We start from the raw sequence: 25,599 nt of genomic DNA on the forward strand, positions 1-25,599 counted from the left end.
GTATGATTTGCCTGAATAGCACACACTACTTATCACTGTAAATCGGTACATTGATAATAATAAATCAAATCAATGCCTAAATGAAAAGGAGCAATTATACCACCGACATTGTATTTAATAGATTTTAGAGGGTTGAGATGTTTGATTAAATTCTTCAAGATACCAAGGCAGAGAGAAACTATTTCCACAGGATAGGGAGTCTAAGCATTATGGAGTGAATATATTCCATCTGTGACTTCTTTGCCCACTCTCCTAGCTGCCCAAATCCTTCTGCAGCCTCTCCACTTCCTCAATACTACCTGTCCCTCCAACTTTTATTATTTTTTTCTATTTTCTTGTGGGATGTGAGTATTGCTGGTTCAGCCAATATTTATTGCCTGTCTCGAGTTGTCCTTGAGAAGGTGGTGGTGAACCACCTTCTTGTATTGCTGGTCCATGTTACAGACAGGAGAATGGGGTTGAGAATCATACCATGCCCCCCACCCCCTTCATCTGCAGCTCCTCTTGCACCTACCCCAAGAGTCCTGAAGAGGGGTTACACCCAAAAAATTGACTTCTCCACTGCCTGATGCTGCCTGGCTTGCTCTGTTCTTATAGGTAGACAGGCAGGAGGTTGGAAGAACACAGCAAGCCAGGCAGCATCAGGAGGTGGAGAAGTTAATGTTTTGGATGATTCGGAGATGCCGGTGTTGGACTGGGCTGTACAAAGTTAAAAATCATACAACACCAGGTTATAGTCCAACAGGTTTAATTGGAAGTACACTAGCTTTCGGAGCGACGCTCCTTCATTAGGTGATTGTGGAGGGCTCGATTGTAACACAGAATTTATAGCAAAAATTTGCAGTGTGATGTAACTGAAATTATACATTGAAGAATTGATTGTTAAGCCTTTCATCTGTTAGAATACAGTGATAGTTTCACTTCTTTCATGTGTAAATCACAAAACCCTTTTTTATTAAGTTGCATTCTCGGGTTAGCTGTTAACAATGGTGATAGCTAGACAATATGTTGAAGGTGTTAGCCCCCTGTGTTCTCTGTCTATGACCTGATGTTTAGATTGATTCTAATCTAAAAAGTGAGATAACAGAGTTTTACATAAATTCATGCAGTTTTTGAGCTCAGAGTTCTACATGAATGTATGCAGTTTTTGAGCAAAGTGCAATGTAACTCTGCAAGTACAAAAAGATTCACCACACAAAATATATGTGTGCATGTGGGTCTTTGTCTGTCTGTGTGTGTGTGTCTGTCTGGGGTGAGGGTTGTGAGTGTGAGAAAGTGTGTGTTTTTTGTCTCTAACCATGATGGAATGGTGGAACAGACTTGATGGGCCAATCTAACTGGCCTCAGTCTGCTGTGTATCTTATGGTTTATCTGTAGGTAGACAAAGAAAATGCTATTATGAAGGGAATTAACTTTAAGCATTGGAAAATAATTGCACTGCACAGATAAACAAGAGTAAGCATGATTTATCATCTGTCCAATAATTGCATGTTTAAAAAAAAATCGGTTCCTTCTTATGTGTCCGACAGACAGACTGGAGAATATCAAACATACGACACTCTGGGAGTTTGGCGAAATGCGCATGCGCCATATGCCGTCGTCGGCAGTGGTCCTGCGCATGCGCTGGTCCGGCGGGTGAGGGCCTCTGCGCATGCGCTGGTCCGGCGGGTGAGGGCCTCTGCGCATGCTCGGCGGTCGCTTTCCCCTTTGACCTGACGGGGCTGTTGGAGTCGCGTGTGTCGAGGGCATCGCCGCTTGTTCCAGGCTCGAAGGGGAGAGACAGAGAAAAACCGGAGCTGCAGGCATGAGCGCCATCGAGCAGATGAGGGCCAATGTGGGCAAGTTGCTGAAAGGCATCGACCGGTGAGAAAGGCAGAGCCCGGGGGGGGGGGCAGGCGGCGGGCCGCGGGCCCATAGCAACCTCTGGATTAGTGGTGCTGGAAGTTCAAGGAGCTCCTCGGACGCGGCCTGTCACTGCTGTGTTCTTCCAGCACCACTAATCCAGAATCTGCAGTCATTGTTTTTACCCCATAGCAACCTCTGTTCGGCTACCTGCAGCAACAATTGTCTGCATCGGTGTAGCGCCTGACACGACCTCGGCACAGCTCCCGCTTCCCCCTCAGCCGCTGACAACCAATGCGGTCCTCTCCTAGCGCGGGAAAGGCGGCCGGCTGTCGGTGCACAGCAATATCCCGCAGTCACCTGGGTAGGAAATGATTCCGTGTGGGCTGTCAGGACGCCAGGAGCAGTTTCTCTCCCACCTCCTCCCTTCTCTCTCCCACCTCCTCCCTTCTCTCTCCCACCTCCTCCCTTCTCTCTCCCACCTCCTCCCTTCTCTCTCCTTTCGAAACCGCCCTGACGAATCGGGGACCTCGCTTTCAGTATTTCGTTCAAAAGACACAGCATCCCTAACAGTACAGCACTCTCACCCCTCACCCCAATATGGTGACTTTTCTCTAGCCACCAAGGCCTGGAACATTAGGGTTAAGAGCAGAATATCCCATTCAGCCACTTAAAACCTCCTCTGCCATTCAATAAGCTCATGGGCTAATTCATCCAATAAAACCATGGCTGATCATTTTGTGTTCCAATCACAGTCTGATAGCCTTTGACTCATAGAACATAGAATGGGCCCTTTGCGCTGAACATGACACCAAGTTAGACTAATCTCTTGTCCATATCCCTCCATCCCTTACATGTTCATATGCTCATCTAAAAGTTCCTTAAAAGCTCCTATCATATCTGCCTCCGCCATCACCCCTAGCTGTGCGTTCCAGATTACTCCCACTGAGTTTTTATGAGGAAGTGACAATGAGAATGGATGAGGGCAGAGCAGTAGAAGTGATCTGTATGGATTTCCGTTAAGGCGTTTGACAAGGTTCCTCATAGTAGACTTGTTAGCCAGGTTCAATCATATGGAATACAGGGAGAACTAGCCTATTGGATACAGAACTGGTGTGAAGGCAGAAGACAGAGGGTGGTGGTGAAAGGTGGCTTTTCAGACTTAGGGCCTGTGACCACAAGGATTGGTGCTTGGTCCACTGCTTTTCATCATTTATATAAATGATTTGGATGTTAACATAGAAGGTATGATTATATGTTTGTAGATGACACCAAAATTGGAAGGTTACCTCAGAGTACAATGGGATCTTGATCAAATGGACCAATGGGCAGAGGAATGGCAGATGGAGTTTAATTTAGATAAATGCACGATGCTGCATTTTGGAAAAGCAAATCAGAGCAGGACTTATACACTTAATGGGAAAGTCCTGGGGAGTGTTGATGAACAAAGAGACCTTGGAGTGCAGGGTCATAGTTCTTTGAAATTGGAGCCACAAATAGAATAGTAAAGATGGTGTTTGGTATGCTTGCCTTTATTGGACAGTGACAGTGCATCAAGTATAGGAGTTGGGACGTCATGTTGCAACTGTATAGTCAGGCTGCTGTTGGAATACTGCATGCATGCAATTCTGGTATCCCTGCTATTGGAAAGGGTTCAGAAAAGATTTACAAGGATGTAGCCAGGGTTGGAGGGTTTGAGCTATAGGGAAAGACTGAATGGACTGTTTTCCCTGGACTGTCAGATGCTGAGGGGTGACTTTATCGAGGTTTATAAAATCATGAGGGGTGTGGTTAGGGTAACAGCAATGTCTTTTCCTTGGGGTGGGAGAGTCAAAAACTAGAGGGCATAGGTTTAAGGTGTGGGGGAAAAATTTAAAAGGGACCTAAGTGTTAAGTTCTTTTACTCTTGAGATTCTTACACACTTGATGCAGCTGCAAATGCCAACTTTTGTGAACAAGCAAAATTTATTAAGCACAATATAGTACAAGCTTTGGAGAAACCTTTAACACACCTCGCAGGGCTTATGGGGTCATAGCAAAAGCTTTCTCTCCTTTATACAAAAAGCTTTCCATCACAGTTAGTAATGTCCACAAGACAAGCCCCCAGCCATCCCCTCACAGTCACATGCCACTCGAGATACAATGCAGAGACCACCCCACCTCCATAAACAATGTAATGCAAATCATCCCTTAATGGTCAAATCTGTTGCAAATCATTTTTTGTAACTATAGGGGAGTAGTCAAATTCCACATGTAATGTTCTTATTGATTTCTGGATGAAAATGTAAATCATCCCTGAATGACAAGGAAATGGCCATGTAAACCTCCCACATTCCAGCTATAAGACAAAGACACACCACAGGACATTGAATTTCTTGCAGGTCAATGGATCAAATCAACTCTAATATTTCATAAAGGCCAACTTTTTCAAGCAGAGGTTGGTGAGTGTATGGATTGAGTTGCCAGAGGAAGTGGTAGAGGCAGGTACAATTATAACATTTAAAAGGCATCTGGATGTGTATATGAATAGGAAGGGTTTACAGGGATATGGGCCAAATACTGGCAAATGGAGCTAGACTTATTTGGAATGGCATCTGGTTGGCATGAACGAGTTAGACCGAAGGATCTGTTTCCGTGCTGGTTATATCTCTATGACATTGCCTTTGAACTTTGCCCCTCTCACCTTAAATACATGCCCCCTAGTATTAGACATTTCAACTCTGGGGGGGAAAAGATTCTGACCGTCAACCCTATCTTTGCATCTCATAATTTTATAGCCTTCTACCAAATCTCCCCTCAGCCGCTCCAGAGACACACCCTAAGTTTTTCTAGCCTCCTTTATAGCTCATACCCTCGAATCCAGGCAACATCCTGGTAAACCACTTCTGTGACCAGAATTGAATGTAATTCTGTAAATGTGGCCTAACCAAAATCTTATAAAGCTGCAACATGACATTTTGACTGTTGTACTAAATTCCCCAACCAATAAAAGTAATTTGCAACGTTTGTGAAGGTTTGTAGCTCAGGTTGAGGTTTAGGGTGTAGGTTTGCTCGCTGAGCTGTAGGTTTGATATCCAGACGTTTCATTACCTGGCTAGGTAACATAGAACATAGAACAATACAGCACAGAACAGGCCCTTCGGCCCACGATGTTGTGCCGAACTTCTATCCTAGATTAAGCACCCATCCATGTACCTATCCAAATGCCGCTTAAAGGTCGCCAATGAATCTGACTCTACCACTCCCTCGGGCAGCGCATTCCATGCCCCCACCACTCTCTGGGTAAAGAACCCACCCCTGACATCTCCCCTATACCTTCCACCCTTCACCTTAAATTTATGTCCCCTTGTAACACTCTGTTGTACCCGGGGAAAAAGTTTCTGACTGTCTACTCTATCTATTCCTCTGATCATCTTATAAACCTCGATCAAGTCACCCCTCATCCTTCGCCGTTCCAACGAGAAAAGGCCGAGAACTCTCAACCTATCCTCGTACGACCTACTCTCCATTCCAGGCAACATCCTGGTAAATCTTCTCTGCACCCTCTCCAAAGCTTCCACATCTTTCCTAAAGTGAGGCGACCAGAACTGCACACAGTACTCCAAATGTGGCCTAACCAAAGTCCTGTACAGCTGCAACATCACCTCACGACTCTTGAATTCAATCCCTCTGCTAATGAACGATAATACTCCATAGGCCTTCTTACAAACTCTATCCACCTGAGTGGCAACCTTCAAAGATCTATGTACATAGACCCCAAGATCCCTCTGTTCCTCCACCTGACCAAGAACCCTACCATTAACCCTGTATTCCGCATTCTTATTTGTTCTTCCAAAATGGACAACTTCACACTTGGCAGGGTTGAACTCCATCTGCCACTCCTCAGCCCAGCTCTGCATCATATCTAAGTCCCTCTGCAGCCGACAACAGCCCTCCTCACTGTCCACAACTCCACCTATCTCCACATCATCAGTGGCGACCTCCAAGTGAAGCGAAGCTGTTGTCTCCTGCTTTCTATTTATATCTTTCTCCTGGATGGGGTTCCTGGGGTTTGTGGTGATGTCATTTCCTGTACGTTTTCTGAGGGGTTGATAGATGGTATCTAGATCTATGTGTTTGTTTATGGCGTTGTGGTTGGAGTGCCAGGCCTCTAAGAATTCTCTGGCATGTCTTTGCTTAGCCTGTCCCAGGATAGCTCACATCAATCACATTACCAATGAAAACATTATGAAGCTAGTGGACCTGTGCCTCACCACCCAGTTCACCTTCAACAACATAATCTACAAACAAATCAACGGCACACCCATGGGATCTCCGCTATCAGGATTCATAGCAGAAGCAGTAATGCAAAGACTAGAACAAACAGCCCTACCAACCATCAAACCAAAAATCTAGGTCTGTTACGTAGATGACACCTTTGTCATCACAAAACGAAACAAGATAGAAGAGACATTTAAAATCATCAACAACACCCTCACAGGCATAAAGTTCACCAAGGAGGAAGAAACCGACAACAAACTCTCAATCCTGGACGTCACAGTCGAAAGAAAGGACAACGGAGAACTACAAACCTGCGTATACAGAAAACCGACAAACACTGACCAAATACTTAACTTACACCAGCAACCATCCCAACACACACGGACGAAGCTGTATCAGAACACTATTCCAACGAGACACCACACACTGCAGCACAGACTAACTTCAGAAAACAGAGGAGAACCACCTATACAACGTATTCAAGAAGAACGGATACTCAAAAAAATACAGTGCGCAGATTCCTCAGGAACAAACCACGACAAGCAGACCTGACACAGCCAGAAACCCTATCCACCTTACCAAAGAAGCTTCAGAAATGACAGCCAGACTAGTGAGACCCCTCGGAATCCTAGTAGTACACAAACCCACCAACACACTCAAACAAAAACTAACCAACTTAAAAGACCCAGTACAACCCATGGACAAAACCAATGTCATCTACAAAATTCCATGTAAGGACTGCCACAAACACTACGTAGGACAAACAGGAAGAAAGTTAGCCACCAGGATACATGAACACCAGCTAGCCACAAAAAGACACGACCCTCTCTCCCTTGTAGCCCTACACACGGATGAAAAAAACCCACCATTTTGACTGGGACAACACATCTATCCTGGAAGAGGCTAAGCAAAGAATTCCTAGAGGCCTGGCACTCCAACCACAACGCCATAAACAAACACATAGATCTCGATGCCATCTATCAACCCCTCAGAAAATGAACAGGAAATGACATCACCACAAACCCCAGGAACCCCATCTAGGACAAACATATAAATAGAAAGCAGGAGACAACAGCTTCGCTTCACTTGGAGGTTGCCACTGATGATGTTACCTAGCCAGGTAATGAAACGTCTGGATATCAAACCGACAGCTCAGCGAGCAAACCTACACCCCAATAAAAGTAAGCTGTTTGGCATCTTTACCACCCTATCTACTTGTGGGGCCACTTTCAAGGAGGTATGAATTTGAACCCCAACATCCCCCTATACATCCATGCTGTTCAGTGTCCTGCAATTAACTGTATACATTTCCTTAATGTTTGATCTCCCAGAGTGCAGCACCTCACACTTACACAAATTAAACTCCATCTGCCATTTCTCCATCCATATCTGCAACTGATCTGTATCTTACTGAATCATTTTTGACAACCTTCCACCCTATCCACAACTTTGCCGATCTTTGTACCATCTGCAAGCTTACTAACCCACCAATCTACATTTTCATCCAAGTCAATATTCTGCGTGGGTTTCCTTTGGATGTTCTGGTTTCCTCCCACAATCCAAGACGTGCTGGTCAGGTAAATTGCCCATAGTGTTAGGTGCATTAGTCATGGGTTAAAATAGGGTAGGGGAATGGGTCTGGGTGGATTCCACTTCGGAGGGTTGGTTTGGACTTGTTGGGCTGATGGGCCTCTTTCCACACTGTATGGAATCTAATCTAAAATAAAATCCACTATTTACAGACCTCCAGCCAGGAATGCACTTTTCCACCACGACCTTCTATCATCAGTGGGCAAGCCACTTCTGAATCCACGTGGCCAAGTCACTGTTGATCCCATGCATCTTGATATTCTGGATTAACCTAAAATGGGGGACTTTGCTGAAAGCACTACTAAAATCCATGTCGATAATATCCAGTGCTTTACCATCATTGATTACCTTCATCCCCTCCTCGAAAAATTCAATCAAGTTAGTGAAACATGACTTGCCCCACTTTCTCAGATGCGCATAAATCACATTCCTAAGAATTTTCTCCAGTAACTTCCCAACCACTAATGTGAGACTAACTATCTATATTTTCCTGGATTATCCCTATTTCCCCTCTTGAACAGAGCTAATGTCTTGAATCCAGTGACTGTTCATCAAAACCTTGTTTTATTCTCACCCTGAAGAAACTGTTCTCTGTTTCTCGCAATCTAACAGCTGCTTATACCTATTAATTGATTCAAGATTTTTCAGATTATTTTAGTCAATTTCAAGTTTACGAACTGCCATAGTGGGATTTTGCACCTGTTCTCAGGGTTATTAATTCAGGTCTTTGAATATTTGAGAGAAGAAGGCATCACCAATTGTATCCTCTTTCCTCCATAGGTATAACCCTGAGAATCTGTCAACATTGGAACGTTATGTGGAGACACAGGCCAGAGAGAACGCATATGATCTGGAAGCCAATCTGGCTGTTCTTAAACTGTATGTATACCTCTTTAGAATTCTCATTGACCTGAAATGTTAACAGTTTCTCACTCCATACATACCACCTGAACGTTTCCTGCATTTTCTGTTCTTATTCATCAGTTGGATTTTCTTTAACTTCAAGAAGCCTGAATATCTTCTCCCTTTCCACTTTTCACTTCTCCTTTCTTGGAGATACTGTTTTATTGTTGGGGGAGAACAGTTTCCAGCTTCAGAGTGCCAGCCACTATCTATCATTTCACTTGTTACTGATGTATGAATGTAGAGTTCTTGCACAGTAGTCTCTTTATGGGGATTAAACTCTTGCTAACAGGTTTATCTTATTCCTAACCTCAGGTTGCAGAAGTGAATTATGGTACCCTTCCTTGAAACCAGCTCAGTCAACATAGAATCTTGGGTTGGTTATAGCACAGATGGATATTATTTGGTTTTTCTGTCTATTCTGGCCCTCTGCTGGAGCAGTTCACCTAAATCTTATGTCTTTTCTCCAAACCCTCCCAATATTTTACTTTTCCCATAGCGCATGCCTTGCTTAAACCTCCCTCCAGCACCATCTCTCTTCATCTTCTGTTAGGTGATGCTTAGTTTGCAGTATTGGCCAGAGCTGAGATCAGTTTGGTTTTTCTGTTTCTCAATTAATGACTAGCTGAAAGGAAATGGGAAGAAAGGGACTTCCCCAAATTTAAAAGAATGTGCAGAAATGGCTCTCTCATTGATCTATTTACCTGTCTTTTCCTTGCAGGTATCAGTTCAATCCTGCCTTCTTCCAGACAACTGTCACTGCACAGATCTTGCTGAAAGCGCTGACGAATCTGCCACACACTGATTTTACACTATGTAAATGTATGATCGACCAGACACATGTATCCTTATAAGAGAGGCTGCTGCTTCAGCATGGGTTTGTTTACTAGCTTCTGCCTTCCATCAACAAATGGAGGCAACTAATATATCAGAGTGCTTGGTTTTTTTGTACTCCAGTAAAAGGGGAAAGTGAAGACTGAGAAAAATTGACTGAAACTATCTGGAACGAAGAATCCAATGATGACCATGAATCCATTGTCATTGTTGTAAAAGCCAATCTGTTTCACTAATGTCCTTTAAGCAAGGAAACTGCCATCTTTACCCAGACTGGCCTACATTTGACTCCGGATCCACATCAGTGTGGTTGATGCTTAACTGTCCTCCGATGGGCAATAAATGCTGGCTGAGCCAGCGATGCCCTCATCCTGAGAATGAATGGAAAAATAATTAGCATATTCCACGTTTACATCCCACTCTGTTGGAACTGTTTACCTCCCTCAGTTTTTAAGATCCAAATCTCATGTTGCTGTACTACAATGTCTTGATTTTTTTTTTCTCATTCATATTCATCCCTGATAAGATTATGGATTTAAAGGACCAGCACAGACTTAATGGGACAAACAGCCACATTCTACCAATGTGTACTACCACCTTCTGAAGGGCAGCTAGGGATGGACAATAAATAGTGGCCCAGCCAACAATGCCCCCTTCATACGAGTAAATAAAAATTCCATTTTATGCAGAGTTAAGTATCTACAGCTTTGTACGTCAGATCCAGTATTGACACAGTCTGCCTTCAAAGGAGCTCTGATTGTACCATTCTGTCCAGTTTTTGCTTGAAACGAGTTTTGCAACTTTTCTGGCTTCTGAAAAGTTGTACTGATTCTGATTCTTCTGAGTACAGTTGCTGAAGCTCCATGTGATCTTTATGCTGTCCTCCCTCACTGCTGTTGCCAGATTGGTTGCATTTTGAGATGTAGTCCCTGCCACTTATAAATGTGGGCACATCTGTGTAGTAATAGAATTTGCTCAATATGAGGTGGATAATGAAGCCATTACTATGATCCTTGTGGTCTCTGCTGCTGACTATAATAGCAAATTAGTCGAAAAGTGTGGCGCTGAAAAGCACAGCCGGTCAGGCAGCATCTGAGGAGCAGGAGAATCGACGTTTCGGGCATAAACCCTTCAGGAGTTCCTGATGATGTTTCTCCTGTTCAGATGCTGCCTGATGTGCTGTGCTTTTCCAGCACCACACTTTGTGATTCTGATCTCCAGCCCTCACTTTCTCCTATGATACCAAATGAGTCAAGATGCAATTCTCATTTCCTGTACTGGCCCAGAGAAATCAATCTGTTGGCAAAGTGAATGTCACAGATAGGGAAACTGCAAGTCTTCCTGGGTGGAATTAACAGGATGTGAAGAATTGCCATTAAATTGGATGCATGTGTCACTCTTGTGGGATTGTCAAATGGTTTGCTTTGTCTATCTGATCGAGGTAACTGTACGTTAAGTGGCAAAGATTGAATGTTTTTAAAAATAATCCTTGTTTTTTAAGCATGACACAAAGCCCTGCTGAAAGTTTGAGATTGATCTTCCTTAATGGAGCTTAAACAGCAGGAAGAACGCCCAATCCAGCAAATCCTGAATCTCGGTGATCTACTGGAGACCTGCCATTTCCAGGATTTCTGGGTGAGTAAAGTTCTCAGACTGTGTTATGTTATACTTGTGTCATGTTAGAGGCTCCCAATTAAAATATAACTAATTGCCTTGGATCTGTATGAATTAGAAGGCCATCTTTTTGATGTTAGATTTTGTTCAACTTGACCTCTGACATGGCAGCTTGGTGGCACAGCATTGTGATGCTTCAGTTCACTTAAACCTGGTATGACAACATAGATTTTTGCAACAGTATTTTCTTCTCTGTGCTCATTTTCTGACACTATCCTTATCGATATGTGGAGGATAAAAGGTTTCCTACGTTTGGAGGCTAGATTATTAGTGGCATTGTTAGTTAAGGACAGTATTACGGTTGCAGAAAGGACGTTTGAGGACTCATCTACTGAAGTAGTATGGGCTGAGCTCAGAAACCGGAAAGGAGAGCTCACCCTTTTGGGAGTTTCCTATAGGCCTCCGAATAGTTCCAGAAATGTAGAGGAAAGGATAGCAAAGATGATTCTGGATAGGAGCGATAGCGACAGGGTAGTCGTTATGGGGGAATTTAACTTTCCAAATATTGACTGGGAATACTATAGTTCAAGTACTTCAGATGGGTCAGTTTTTGTCCAGTGTGTGCAGGCGGGTTTCCTGACACAGTATGTAGACAGGCCAGCAAGGGGCAAGGGCACAATAGATCTGGTACTGGGTAATGAACCCGGCCAGGTGTTAGATTTGGAGGTGGATGAGCACTTTGGTGGTAGTGACCACATTTCAGTTATGCTTGCTTTAGCTATGGAAAGGGACAGGTATATACTGCAGGGCAAGAGTTATTGCTGGGGGAAAACAATTACGATGTGATTGGGCAAGATTTAGGATGCATAGGATAGGGAAGGAAACTGCAGGGGATGGGCTCATTTGAAATGTGCAGCTTATTCAAGGAACAGCTACTATGTGTCCTTGATCAGTATGTACCTGCGAGGCAGGGAGAAAGTTGTCGAGTGTGGAGTTGTGAAGGCTCAGTTAGGGTGCTCCCGAGGTACAAGGTAGTCAGGAAAGACCTAAAGAGAGAGCTAAAATGAGCGAGGAGGGGACACGAGAAGTTGGTGGCGGATAGGATCAGGGAAAACCTTAAGGCTTTCTATAGGTATATTAGGAATAAAAGAATGATGAGATTAGGGCCAATCAGGGACAGTAGTGGGAGGTTGTGTGTGGAGTCAGAGGAGATGGGGAGGTGCTAAATGAATATTTTTAGTCAGTGTTCATTCTAGAAAATGACCATGTTGTCAAGGAGAATACTTAGATACAGGCTACTAGACAAGATGGGATTGAATTTCACAATGAGGAGATATTAGGAATTCTGGCAAGTGTATAAATAGATAAATCCCATGAGCCGGATCAAATTTATCTTAGGATTCTCTGAGAAGCCAGGGAGGAGATTGCTGAGCCTTTGGCTTTGATCTTTATGTCATTGTCTACATGAATAGGGCCAGAAGACTAGAGGATAGCAAATATTGTTCCCTTGTTCAAGAAGAGGAGTAGAGACAACCCTGATAACTATAGACCAGTGAGCCTTCCTTTGATTGAGGGTAAAGTGTTGGAAAGTCAACACGGTTTTATGAAGGGTAGGTCGTGCTTCACAAACCTTATTGAGTTCTTTGAGAAGGTGACCAAACAGCGGTTGATGTGGTGTGTATGGATTTCAGTAAGGTGTTTGATAAGGTTCACATGGTAGGCTATTGCACAAAATACAGAGACATGGGATTAAGGGTGAGTTAGTGGTTTGGACCAGAAATTGGCTAGCTGAAAGAAGACAGAGGGTGATGGGAAATGTTCATCTTGGAATACAGATACTAGTGGTGTACTGCAAGGATCTGTTTTGGGTCCACTGCTGTTTGTCATTTTTATATAAACGACCAGGATGAAGGTGTAGAAGGATGGATTAGTAAACTTGCAGACAGACATTGAGGTTGGTACAGTTGTGGATAGTTCCGAAGGATGTTGTAGGTTATAGAGGGACATAAATAAGCTGCATTGCTGGGCTGAGAGGTGGAAAATGGAGTTTAATGTTGAAAAGTGTGAGGTGATTCACTTTGGACGGAGTAACATAAATGCAGAGTACTGGGCTTATGGTAAGAATCTTGGTAGGTAAGATTCTTGGTAGTGTAAATGAGCAGAGAGATCTGTGACTGATGTATAGAGACCTCTGAAAGTTGCCACCCAGGTTGATAGGGTTGTTAAGAAGGCATACGGTGTGTTAGCTTTTATTAGTAGAGGGACTGAGTTTCGCAACCATGAGATCATGCTGCAGCTGTACAAAACTCTGGTGCGGCCACACTTGGAATATTGCATGCAGTTCTGCTCACCACATGATAGGAAGGATGTGGAAGCTTTGGAAAGGGTTTCATAGGAGATTTACTAGGATGTTGTCTGGTTTGAAGGAGAGGTATTATGAGGAAAGGCTGAGAGACTTGAGCTGTTTTCGTTAGAGAGAAGAAGGTTGAGAGGTGACTTCATTGAGACATACAAGATAATCAGAGGATCAGATAGGGTGGACAGGGAGAGCCTTTTTCCTCAGATGGTGATGACTAGCACGAGAGGGTGTAGCTTTAAATTGAGGGGTGATAGATATAGGACAGATAGCAGAGGTATTTTCTTTACTCAGAATAGTAGGCACGTGGAATGCACTGCCTGCTACAGCAGTAGACTTGCCAACTTTAGGGCATTTAAATAATCATTGGATAGGCATATGGACAAAAATGGAATAGTGTCAGTTAAATGAGCTTCAGATTGGTTTCACAGGGTGATGCAATATCAAGGGCCGAAGGTCCTGTACTGTGCTGTAATGTTCAATGTTCTATTATAGCACATTCACTTGTGCCATTATCACACTGTCTAAGACAGAGACTGTCAAGTAGCAGGGTCCAAGAAAAGCTGGTATGTAATACACCAAGACTCTCAGCAGAGAGATTATAATTGCTGACATTGTTTGTCCCTCTATTATATTTCTGTTGAAGAACCATGAATCATTGAGCTTCAGTTTTGCGAATAACCTGGGCTGCTGTTGTGCTTTGAGAGGAGGGAGAAAGAGAAAATGTATGTCAGTGAAACCCATACTGCCTGACTGATTTGGAAAGATGGGCTACTGGAGATTAACCAGCCAGTGTGAGGTAGAAATGAGATAGCTCCCTCCACTCTGCTGTGGGAATAACATTTACTAAATTTCAATGTCCCTCTCTATCCAGCGTAACCTGGAAGAAAACTCTGAGCTGATTGATGGAATAACCAGCTTTGAAGACTCAGTGCGAAAATGTAAGTATAATCAGAAAACTGCATTGATTTTCCTGTAAATAGAGAACTGTGCAAGGGTTTGATAACTGTCATTTGTGAGATCTTAATAGAGAGAGAGTATTTTTGTTGGCAGAATTACACTATTTGTTACAATGCTGTTTTTGATGAATTTTATATAAAATAGCTATTGCTGTTTGACTAAATTGCCACTAGGACACTTTAGTTACACAATAAACACAACCAAGTATTTAAGGTAGAATCAGCTGTCTACGTGGGATTTTCAAACTGTACAGTCTGGGATTGCTCCTCACCTGTTGGAATTCTTCCCTCAGTTATCTGTCACGTCGTTGGAATCACATATCAAACAATTGAGAAGTGGCTGCTGGCCGAAATGTTGGGGGATCTGACAGGTAAGGATTAATGCTGACCATGAGATAAAAGCTCCTCTGAATTGTTACACAGGATTGGTTTCACTGAGGTGCAGTCATGAAACTGTGAGCAGGTAAATCTTTTTAGAATAAATTTAATGTAAATGAAATACATTGTTATGCAATCAGAAACAAGCATTCATCTGCACTGCTCTCTTAGTGTTAATATCAAAATCACTGTGTTGTCCTCTGTTAACTTATTCATTCCAAGGAGCTCAAAGTTCAACTTATTGAGGTCTACGGCACAGCAAGAGGCCTTTCTACCCGTTGGGTCTGTGCTGATCAAAAACAACTACCTAACTATTCTCATCCCAATATCATGGGACTTCTTTCTCAATTTTCTGTTCTTGATGCAATCTTGTAACAGGTTTTTTGTGAACAAAAAAAGGCTTGCTATTTGTAATCAATTCTTCATGACTTAGCCAATATTCACTTTTATAATAGTTTCAATTCTGACACTTTGCTTGTGTTTCTTTGTGCATCAAAGATTTTATGGACTGTCCTTTGTAGCTGTTGATCAAGACAGTGTGTAACTAAGCCAAACAAATTGAAAAGTCTCTGATGTGATTCCAGCTTTCTGTGATTGGATCTTACTGTAGTTAAGAGTGAGCGATGCCACTTAATCCACTCCTGAAACCACCACATCTCTGTCTTCCCTTAAAAGCCTTATCAAAGCTAACCTTTTCACCCTGTCAGTCACCTTTCCTTCATTCTTGTTCTCCTTTTCTCACTATTTAACATCTGATTCTTTTTACCTCTGTGGAGTGCTTTCAGATAATCTCCCTGCAGCTTATACAGCAGTATTTGATTATGATTGAGTGGCCCGTTCACACACTCATGAAGAGTAGCTGCTTAGATGAGCCACTTGAAGGTAACTGCATTTGAACCCTCAGGGTGGCTGTATTATCACCTTTGGGAGGGAAGTGGCTTTTCCAGTTGCAGTATTGGTATTAGGTTCATTTCCCAAAGTTTCACACACTAGATGCAATTCGCACACACCAACTTCTGCAGTTAAAGTTTATTAAAGCCTGTACAAGTTAGGTGACCCTTTGCAGGTGTGCAGAGTTGAGTCAAAAGAGGCCCCAATTAATTGATAATAGCAGTAGAATAGTAGTAAATGGCTGCCCAAATGATGTGTGGATTAAAATGAATATTCATCTAAATTCCTGTATTGATGTCACCTCCAATGATTTCCAGAATGCTCAGCTCCTTAGAGAGAGACAGTACAATTGAGCCCTTTAACATTGCATTAATGTCCAGACAGAGTACAATTTAATCTTTTAAATGAACACCCTTATTCTCCCATATGAGGAAACACCTCTCTATATCTACCCTGTCAAGACCTTTCAAGATTCTATTTGTTTCAGTCAAGTCACATCTTACTCTTTTAAACTCCCAGCAGATACAAGCCTAGCTTGTCCCACCCTTCCTCGTAAGACAGCCCGTTCATTCTAGGTATTAGTCAAGTAAACCTTCTCTGAACATCTTCTAATGCAATTACATCCTTTCATAAATAAGTTGACTTGTACTATACATACAGTACTCCGGATGCAACCTCACTGTTGCCATATATAACTAAAGCATAACCTCCATTTGAATTCAGCTTTCTTTACAATAAATGATAATATTCTATTAGCTTTTCTAATTACTTGCTTTGTGTGCAAGGGGGGGGTGGGGGGTGACCTTATAGAGGTTTATAAAATTATGAGGGGCATGGATAGGGTAAATAGGCAAAGTCTTTTCCCTGGGGTCAGGGAGTCCAGAACTAGAGGGCATAGGTTTAGGGTGAGAGGGGAAAGATAGAAAAGAGACTTAAGGGGCAACGTTTTCATGCAGAGGGTGGTACGTGTATGGAATAAGCTACCAGAGGAAGTGATGGAGGCTGGTATAACTGCAACATTTAAGAGGCATTTGGATGGGTATATGAATAGGAAGGGTTTGGAGGGATATGGGTTGGGTGCTGGCAGGTGGGACTAGATTGGGTTGGGATATCTAGTTGGCATGGACGGGTTGGACCAAAGGGTTTGTTTCCATGCTGTACATCTCTATGACTCTATGTTAACCTTTTGTAATTCATGTACCAGGACACCCAGACCCTCTGCATCTCAGAGCTCTGCAATCTTGCACCATTTAGATAATGTTTCATTTTAATTCTTCCTGCCAAAATGGACAATTGCACATTTTCCTATATTCAACTCTATTTTTTACATTTTTGCCCATTCACTTCACCTATCAATATATTTTTGTAGCCTGCGTCCTCTGCTCAACTACATGACCTGGTCTCGTCACCAAATTGGCAAACATATAACCTGTCTCTTCATCCAACATTTGAGGTCCCTGCACTGATCCCTGTTTTTATCAACTGTTTGGTATTGTAAGATTTGTAAGCTGCAGTTGAACACAATATTCTCAATCTTTAGCAATGATCAGTGGAATGCTTGTTAATTTCAAAAATATATTTTATTCATAAAATAATTTGATGGTCTGTACAGTTGGTCATGCCATACATACGTAAACATTTACATACAGAGATCAGAATTTATCATTTGTATATACAGGTCTGTATGTTTATCAATCATATGTACATTTATTTAGCTGAGGCGTCAGCAGAGCCCAAATGACTGCGTGGGCCCCCTGTTCTTCTTAGGCAGGCAGCTGTTACATGGTGGTCTTTCCCGACTGTGCCTTGGCGGCAGCTGCCCCAAGCTTCAGCGCATCCCTCAACACGTAGTCCTGGACCTTGGAATGTGCCAGTCTGCAACACTCAGTCGGGGTCAACTCCTTCAGCTGGAAGATCAACAGGTTTCGGACCGCCCAGAGAGCGTCCTTCACCGAGTTGATGATCCTCCAGGCACAGTTGATGTTCGTCTCGGTGTGCGTCCCGGGGAACAGACCGTACAGCAGGGAGTCCCGCGTCACGGCACTGCTAAGGACAACAAACACCACTGCATTCCTCTCCAGACTTCTTCTGCATAGGCACATTCCAGAAGGAGGTGTGTGACAGTCTCATCCCCCCCCCCCCCGCAGCCGCTTCGAGGGCAGCGTGCGGTGTGGCTGAGAGTCCGGGCGTGCATAAAGGATCTTACAGGCAGAGCCCTTCTCACCATCAGCCAAGCCATGTCTTGGTGCTTGTTGGAAAGTTCTGGCGATGAGGCATTCTGCCAAATGGCTTTGACAGTCTGCTCAGGGATCTGCTCGATAGGATCCGCCCTCTCCTTTTCCCGAAGGGTCTCAAGGACACTACATGCTGACCACTTCCTGATGGACTTGTGGTCAAAGGTGTTTTTCTTCATAAACTTCTCCATGAAGGACAGGTGATATGGAACGGTCCAACTACTCTGAGTGTTCCGCGGCAGCGAGGCCAGGCCCACGCTTCGCAACACCGGGGACAGGTAGAACCTCAGTACATAGTGACACTTGGTGTTTGCGTACTGGGGATCCATGCACAGCTTGATGCAGCCACACACAAAGGTGGCCATCAGGGTGAGAGTGGCATTGGGTGTGTTTTTTCCCCCATTGCCCAGATCTTTGTACAGCAAATCCCTTCGGTTCCGGTCCATCTTAGACCTCCATACAAATTGGAAGATGGCCTGGGTGACTGCAGCGGCACAGGTTCTGAGAATAGGCCAGACCTGTGCCACGTATAACAGCAATGACAGTGCCTCACACCTGATGACCAGGTTTTTTCCCGCGATGGAGAGCGACCATAGCTTCCATCTGCCCACTTTCTGCCTCACTTTGCTGATACGTTCCTCCTAAGACTTGGTGCATGCCCCACCCCCCAAACCAACCAAATACCCAGCACCTTCAGGTGGTTGGTCCTGACGGTGAAGGGGATCGAGGATTGGTCGGCCCAATTCCCGCAGAACATGGCCTCGCTCTTGCCTCGGTTTACCTTGGCCCCCGAGGCCCATTCAAACTGGTCGCATATGCACATGTGTCTGCGCACGGACAGCGGATCCGAGCAGAAAACGGCGAAGCCATCCATGTACAGGGAGGCCTTAATCTGCAGGCCCCTGCTGCCAGGAAAAGTCACCACTCTCAGGCTTGCGTCCTTCCTGATGGACTCGGCAAATGGCTCTATGCAGCACACAAACGAAGCAGGAGAGAGAGGGCAGCCCTGCCTGACTCCAGATCTTACAGTGAAGCTATCTGATTCCCAATCATTGATTGAGAATGCACTGACAATGTTGGTGTAGAGCAGTCTGATCCAATTGCAGATTCCCTCCCCCCAAAGCCCATTTTGGAGAGGACATCTCTCATATACCTGTGTGATATCCTGTCACAGGCTTTCTCCTGGTCCAGGCTGATCAGGCAGGTGTCCAACTCTCTGTCCTGCACGTAGTGATCGTATCCCTGAGGAGTGCGAGACACTCAGCGATCTTCCTGCATGGTACAGCACAGGTTTGGTCAGGGTGAATCACCAACCCCAGAGCAGACCTGACCCGGTTGGCAATTCCTTTGACAGAATTTTGTAATCCACATTCAACAGTGAGATTGGTCTCCAATTTTTGAGTTCCTCCCTCTCCCCCTTGCGTTTGTAGATGAGGGTGATGATGCCTTTCCTCATTGTACCTGCCCGAAGCATACTGACATACTCCTCCAGCAGGTCCTGGCCCATCAAGTCCCACAGAACAGAATAGAGTTCAACCGGTAAGCTGTCGCTTCCGGGAGTTTTATTCTTTTCGAAGGACTCGAGGGCCTTGGTCAGCTTGTCCAGAGATAGTGGCTGGTCTAGCCTCTCCCGTGTTCTGTTGTCTAAGACCTCCGTGATAGAGGACAGGAACGACTGGGAGGCCGCGCTGTCGGTCAGCTTTGCGTCATACAGACTGGCATAGAAGGATTTACTGATCCTCATGATGTCAGCCTGAGATGACGTTACCGAGCCATCTTCTTCCTTCAGGCTGCTGAGCACAGAGCTCTCTTTGTGCACGTTCTGGAAGAAGAAACATGAGCACGTCTCGTCCTGCTCCACTGAGCGGACCCTGGACCAGAAGATTATCCTGGAGGCCTCCGAGGCAAAGACCGAGGCTTGCTGGCCCTTCACCTCCTTGAGGTCCTCCGTGACATCGACCCCCATCGTCTGCAGCAGGAGCAGGTTCTGCATACTTTCCTGGAGCTGGGACAGTTTTCCCCGCCTCTCTCTCGCCTCCTGAACACCTTATTGATGAAGAACCTCTTGATGTTCCCTTTTACTGTTTCCCACCAGTCCGCTGGAGACTCAAAGAGGGGCTTCACGGTTCTCCAACCTGCGTAGTCCCTCTTGAGCTCCTCAAAGTTTCCCGGGGTCAACAGCTTTGTGTTCAGCTTCCACGTTCCCTTACCAGCCTGCTGCTCGTCCTTTAGGTGACAGTCGGCCAGCAGGAGGCTGAAGACATCCTGCAGCTTGGCATCTTTTACCGTGTCCATCAGGGCTCTGGACGTGGTGTCCAGTTTACTGTCCACCCACCCCACTGGATCGTCCATTTGCATTAATGATACAGTTGAAATCTCCGGCCAGAATGACTGGTCTGGACATAGCCAGCAACAGTGGAAGTTGCTGCAGGTCGGCCAACCGTTCACTCTTACCCACTGGGCCTTACACATTAATCAGTCTCAGGGGAGCATTCCTGTACATGACCTCGGTGACGAGGAGGTGCCCCGCCCACCACCTCCTTAACCTCAGAGATGGTGAAGTTGCCTCCTCGCAACAGGATACCCAGGCCACAGGCGCGGCTATCATTGCCCCCCGCCCAAACTGACTGCCCATGGGCCCACAAGCTCGACCATCTCCTGTAGCTGCTGAGGTGCGGTATCCCACACTGCTGCAGAAACAGGATGTTGGCTTTAACATTGGCCAGGAAGGCCATCATAGATACATATCGCGTAGCCGATTTGATGCTACGCACATTGATGCTGGCAATTCTTATCCCCATTTTAACAATTTACGAGGTTACCAGTGTCCATTTGCTGCTGGCCTTGCCCCTCTGGGGTAGCTGTGTGCATCCCCGTGGTAACAGCAAACTGCTGGACCCTCCCAGGGCTGAGGTAGCTGTCCGGCTCCACGCTGGAGTCATTTCCCCGCTCTGGTGTCTTCGGGTCGGGCCCAGGGTCCGCACCGTCTAGTTCTCCATCTGACAGCAGGGCTGTCACAGGACCGCTGCTCCCAGTTACCTGGAGCTGTGGGCCGGTGGGTACCTCCTGGTTCTCACCGGGTAGGGGGAGGCCTTTACCCATCCTCTCAGAGGGATTGTCTTTTCCTGTTTGGGTGGTGCTGCCCTCCTTTTTCCCCGCGGCGCTCTGTTTCTTCCTCTGGTGACGACTGTCCTTGCTCCTGTCCTCACCGTCGGAAGAGCTACCTGTATCCCTCTTTGCTTGGTGGCTTTGGGGGCCTGGTGAGGTTTCCTCTTCCTGCTTTTGACAGTAATCCAATCCTCTCCCTCCTTTGATCCCTCCTCTTCCATTTCCTCCGTCTGTCTTGAAGGAGCTTGGATCGGCTGCTGCACCTCCCCGCTGTCTGCCGCCTGCTCCGCTACAGCCTGCCCTTCCTTCTGGGTGCCTCCAGACACCGTTCCTATACTGTTTTATGGTACTTTGCTGGTCTTAGGCAGTCCATGGCTCGGATTGCCACCTCCGACCATCTGTGCGTAGGTGGCAGCCTTGGGCAGGCCTTGTACATGTGGCCCGCCTCTCCGCACAGATTACAGTTCTTGGCCTCCTTACATTCCTTGGTCGGGTGGCCTTCCTGCTTGCAGTTTCGGCAGATGGTCACCTTACAATTTGCTGCCATGTGGCCTGACCTCCCGCAGGTTCGGCACACTTTCGGCTGCCCTGCGTATGTCAGGTAACCTCTGCTTCCTCCGATGGCAAAGCTGGAGGGTGGGTGGAGGATGTTCCCACTGGCATCAACCCTCAGGGTTACCCTGACCTGTCGTTTGCTGGTCCAGACCCTGAAAGGATCGACCACATCGGTACTATCTCCGTCGACCTGGACGTATCTTCTCAGGAAGGTCAGGACATCTGCTGCTGGGACATGGGAGTTGTACATATGGATTATTACAACCCGACGACTCTGCGCACGAAGCACACACAACGGGACCGTCGACAAGATGGAGAACAGAGATTCCCCTTCCTTCTCCTTGGAGACCTTCAGGAGCTGCTCGCAATTCTTCACGCTCCTGAAGGTCACATCGAAATAGCCTGCCGCAAAGAAATCCTGCAGGGAGTACACGACCGCTTTTTTTTATTTCAAAAATATACTTTATTCATAAATGATTTGATGGTCTGTACATTGGATCATGCCATACATATGTCCATATTTACAAACACAGATTCGACTTTATCCTTGTCCTTTACAATCCTGTCCATTTTTTCAATCTTGTATATATACATATATTTGGCTGAGGCATCAGCAGAGCCCAAAAAAACGTCTGTATGGGCCCCCTGTTCTTCTTTCGGCAGGCCGATCTTACACGGTGGTCTTTCCCCACCGCGCCTTGGCGGCAGCTGCCCCAAGCTTCAGCGCGTCCCTCAACACGTAGTCTTGGACCTTGGAATGTGCCAGTCTGCAACACTCGGTCGGGGTCAACTCCTTCAGCTGGAAGATCAACAGGTTTCGGACCGCCCAGAGAGCGTCCTTCACCGAGTTGATGATCCTCCAGGCGCAGTTAATGTTCGTCTCGGTGTGAGTCCCAGGGAACAGGCCGTAGAGCACGGAGTCCCGCGTCACGGCGCTGCTCGGGACGAACCTCGACAAGCACCACTGCATTTCTCTCCAGACTTCCTCTGCATAGGCACATTCCTGCAGGGAGTACACGACCGCTGCTTTGAACCCGCAGCACTCCAGCAAAATCATCTTCACAAACACTGTCCGATCGACCGATGTGTGCTTCTCCACCTTCTTCACAGTCACCCTGACTGTGTTGCAAATGCCCTGGCCAGGGCTGCGAGCGGCTGCTGAGGCCATAGCTCTGAGGTTGGCTGGTCCCTGAATTGACGTTAGGCCGAAGCCAGCATAAAGATCCACCAAGAGCAGGTCCGCACAACCAAATGATCCTCCAACGTCCAATCATGATCCAGTGATGGTCTCCAGCAGCTCCGACAACTCTCAACACGATCCCCGTGGTTTCTCCACTGCCAGCACGGGTCCGCTGCGTCAAACCTGCAGCACTCGAGCAGAATCGCTTCCTCTGGTCCTCAGGAACTACACATATTCTGAGCTAAAAGGCCAAGAAGCTTGTTATGCTACTTAAATCAGTCAGTCAGCATGTTGGAAAATGCATAGAGGTGGATCTCCCTCTTTGTACAACAGTGTCTGACCTTCATTCAGCCCCTCCTATTTGGGTGCGGTCACATTTAGAGTCTGAATCCACAACTCATGGACACCACTTTGTCACTTCAAACCTGACCACATTTCGTAGGGTTGGAATGATACACACTTGTTGTCTAGTTTTAATTTGGTCTTTGGAAGTTAGATGATCTGCAGTGTCTCAATGTATGTAAATATATGTTTTTCAGATATGCAGCTACAAGTTTGGATGAGTAAGTATGGCTGGGTCGAGGCTGAACCAGAGAAAATCTTCATATGCAACCAAGAAGAAAGTATCAAGCCCAAAAACATTGTGGAAAAGATAGATTTTGACAGTGAGTTTTATTTTATATGTCACTGCAGGAACAACATGGTTAGACTGTAACTTTGTTTCTTGTGTTAATAATTTGATTCACTGCTTTTGTGATAGTGGCTATCTAAGATCCTGTTTCTAGTAACACCTCAATTACCCATTGTACAGAAGTGTATTGGGCCATGAGGAAGCTGTCCCTGTTTAACTGGAACTGATTTGCCCCCATCTGATAGTTGAACCCCAGGCCTGCCCCTGAATTGGAAGACTAGTGGTTACTGGATTAGTCTGTGGAGCAGGAAACAGAGCAGATTTTCCCTTGCTACCTCTACAGCGTGGGCATGATGCAGCCAGTTGTCCAGTGAAGCATGTATTGGGATGTTTTACTGTTAAGTGCACTATAGAAATATAAGTTTTTTTTTTAATCCCAATACTGCTTTGCCTGGGATCAACTAATTAGTGTTGTGCAAACAAAGTTACATATATTCCTCTCAGTCCTGTTATGTAAAGCCATGAAGCTCTGAAATATACAAATTGTTTTGATTTTCCCTACATAAAGTGGATCAATTCTTATAATTTGTTCATTTTTTTCTTTTCAAATTAAAATTGAGAATGTGGAACTGATTGTTTTTTCTTTTGTTTCCAGGTGTGGCTAGCATCATGGCATCCTCCTAGTGACACCCGCTGTTGTAGACTTGCAGGTGTTTTTTGACAAAATGCTCTCCATTATTCTTGTCAATAAAATTATTGAAATTACTTGAATTGTACGATCAGATTTAGTTGCTGAATGGGGAATTTGAAGCACAGATGCAGATATGTTCTTTCTTTGCTTGCCTTATTTGTTTCATAACCTGTAATGTTATTTTGAAAACTGCTTGTACCTCACCTATTTACAGTGGCTCGATCACTGCCCCCAAATCTTCAACTTCCTCTGCTCTAATCCCTGGAATTCTCTCCCTAAATTCTCAACTTCTCCCTCTTTTTTGGTAAAGGTCCCTAAAATATAGTTTTTTCAACAGGTAGATATCTTCTAGTGGGATCGCTGTTAAGATTTGTCAGAAAATATTGCTGTGAAATGTTTCATATGGCATTAATGGCATTTTATAAATGCCACTTATTACAGAACCACAATTGGATAAGCCATTGAAGTTTTTGTGCTTTTCTTCCGCCTACCAACATTCTTCTCTTAAATATTTCCATTTTTACTGTTTGGACGTATTAACCACCCATCACCAAGACAACAGTGAATGTCCGTGTTTTCTGAGCTTTCATTGCTTCCAAAATTCAGCTGGGAGAAAAAAAACAAAGAAAACAATTGAACTGAATTGAAGAAAACTCAAACTGAACTCCTAAAGCATTGAGGAGCAATTGGCAGGATTGTAGAGCTACCTATTTAGATTTCACTAAATTTCGAACAAGTTTTTGTACATCTGGCCAGAGAATTTTTGATCTAGGTAGTTTGGGATCTTTTTACATTAGAAGTGCATGATAAATCCACATTGTTATTGGGGGCAAATACAATTATATTCTACTGTTTCTGAACACATTCTCAGGAGCCTTCTTTAGAAAATGCCCAGGGGCTGATTCACTAAAGCATTCGGGAGCTCGTTCATTTGTAATTTTTTTACAACTTCACAAGTGTTCAGATAAGTGGGTTGAGTGGCAAATCGCATTGGTCAGAACTTATTGAATTTCCTAATCACCTGTCCCAATAATAGCTGACAATCAGGTTAAATCCGAAAACAAATTAGAAGCAGGAGCAGGTCATTCAAACCTTTGGCTGCCATGCCATTCAGTAAGATCATGGTTAAAGTGATTGTAGCCTCAAATCTGCTTTCCTGCCTACCTCTAATAACCTTTTACCCCCCTAGCTTACCAACAATCTACCTCAACTTTAAAAATATTCAACCAACGCTTAGTAGGGTTTTGTACTCTTCGTATCAGAGGTGGAAGAGCAGGGAGATTTTGAATGTTCCTGAATACGAATCGTTACAGACCGCACGGATTGGTTGGAGCAGCAGTTAGAGGCAATGAGGAGTTAACAGCAAGAGGGTGTGATGAATGGCAGTTCCAGGAAAGTGGAGACACTGCAGATATAGAAAGGTGGATGGTTGACTGCTAGGAATTGTAGGAGAAGTAGTCAGGTAGTACAGGAGTGTTCAGTGGCTATTGCCGTTTCAAACAGGTGTGCTGTTTTTGGATATTGTAGGTGAGGGATAGCCTCTCAGGGGAGTGTAGACTGACAGCCAGGTGTC

At 44.9% G+C, this 25,599-nt stretch overlaps 1 protein-coding gene across 1 annotated transcript; it reads left to right on the top strand.

Moving 5' to 3' along the window:
* The first annotated feature begins 1,685 nt into the window (after window positions 1-1,685).
* eif3k (eukaryotic translation initiation factor 3, subunit K) lies at window positions 1,686-24,100 on the top strand. The gene is made up of 8 exons (XM_072549513.1): window positions 1,686-1,863; window positions 8,473-8,571; window positions 9,317-9,437; window positions 10,990-11,064; window positions 14,274-14,340; window positions 14,652-14,729; window positions 23,244-23,369; window positions 23,991-24,100. Exons 1-8 carry the CDS (start codon window positions 1,805-1,807, stop codon window positions 24,017-24,019), a joined length of 654 nt encoding a protein of 217 aa, XP_072405614.1. The 5' UTR covers window positions 1,686-1,804; the 3' UTR covers window positions 24,020-24,100.
* Window positions 24,101-25,599: the final 1,499 nt, after the last annotated feature.

The sequence above is a fragment of the Chiloscyllium punctatum genome, chromosome 29 (assembly GCF_047496795.1).
Source record: "Chiloscyllium punctatum isolate Juve2018m chromosome 29, sChiPun1.3, whole genome shotgun sequence".
In the NCBI taxonomy this organism is placed as follows: Eukaryota; Metazoa; Chordata; class Chondrichthyes; order Orectolobiformes; family Hemiscylliidae; genus Chiloscyllium; species Chiloscyllium punctatum.

What these genes read in the sequence shown, in the direction of transcription:
- eif3k (XM_072549513.1), top strand. Translation starts at nt 1,805, where the DNA reads ATGAGCGCCATCGAGCAGATGAGGGCCAATGTGGGCAAGTTGCTGAAA. An exon ending in TTGCTGAAAGGCATCGACCG is followed by an intron (nt 1,864 to 8,472) that starts GTGAGAAAGGCA and finishes TTTCCTCCATAG; the next exon opens with GTATAACCCTGAGAATCTGT. An exon ending in GTATGATCGACCAGACACAT is followed by an intron (nt 9,438 to 10,989) that starts GTATCCTTATAA and finishes GAGCTTAAACAG; the next exon opens with CAGGAAGAACGCCCAATCCA.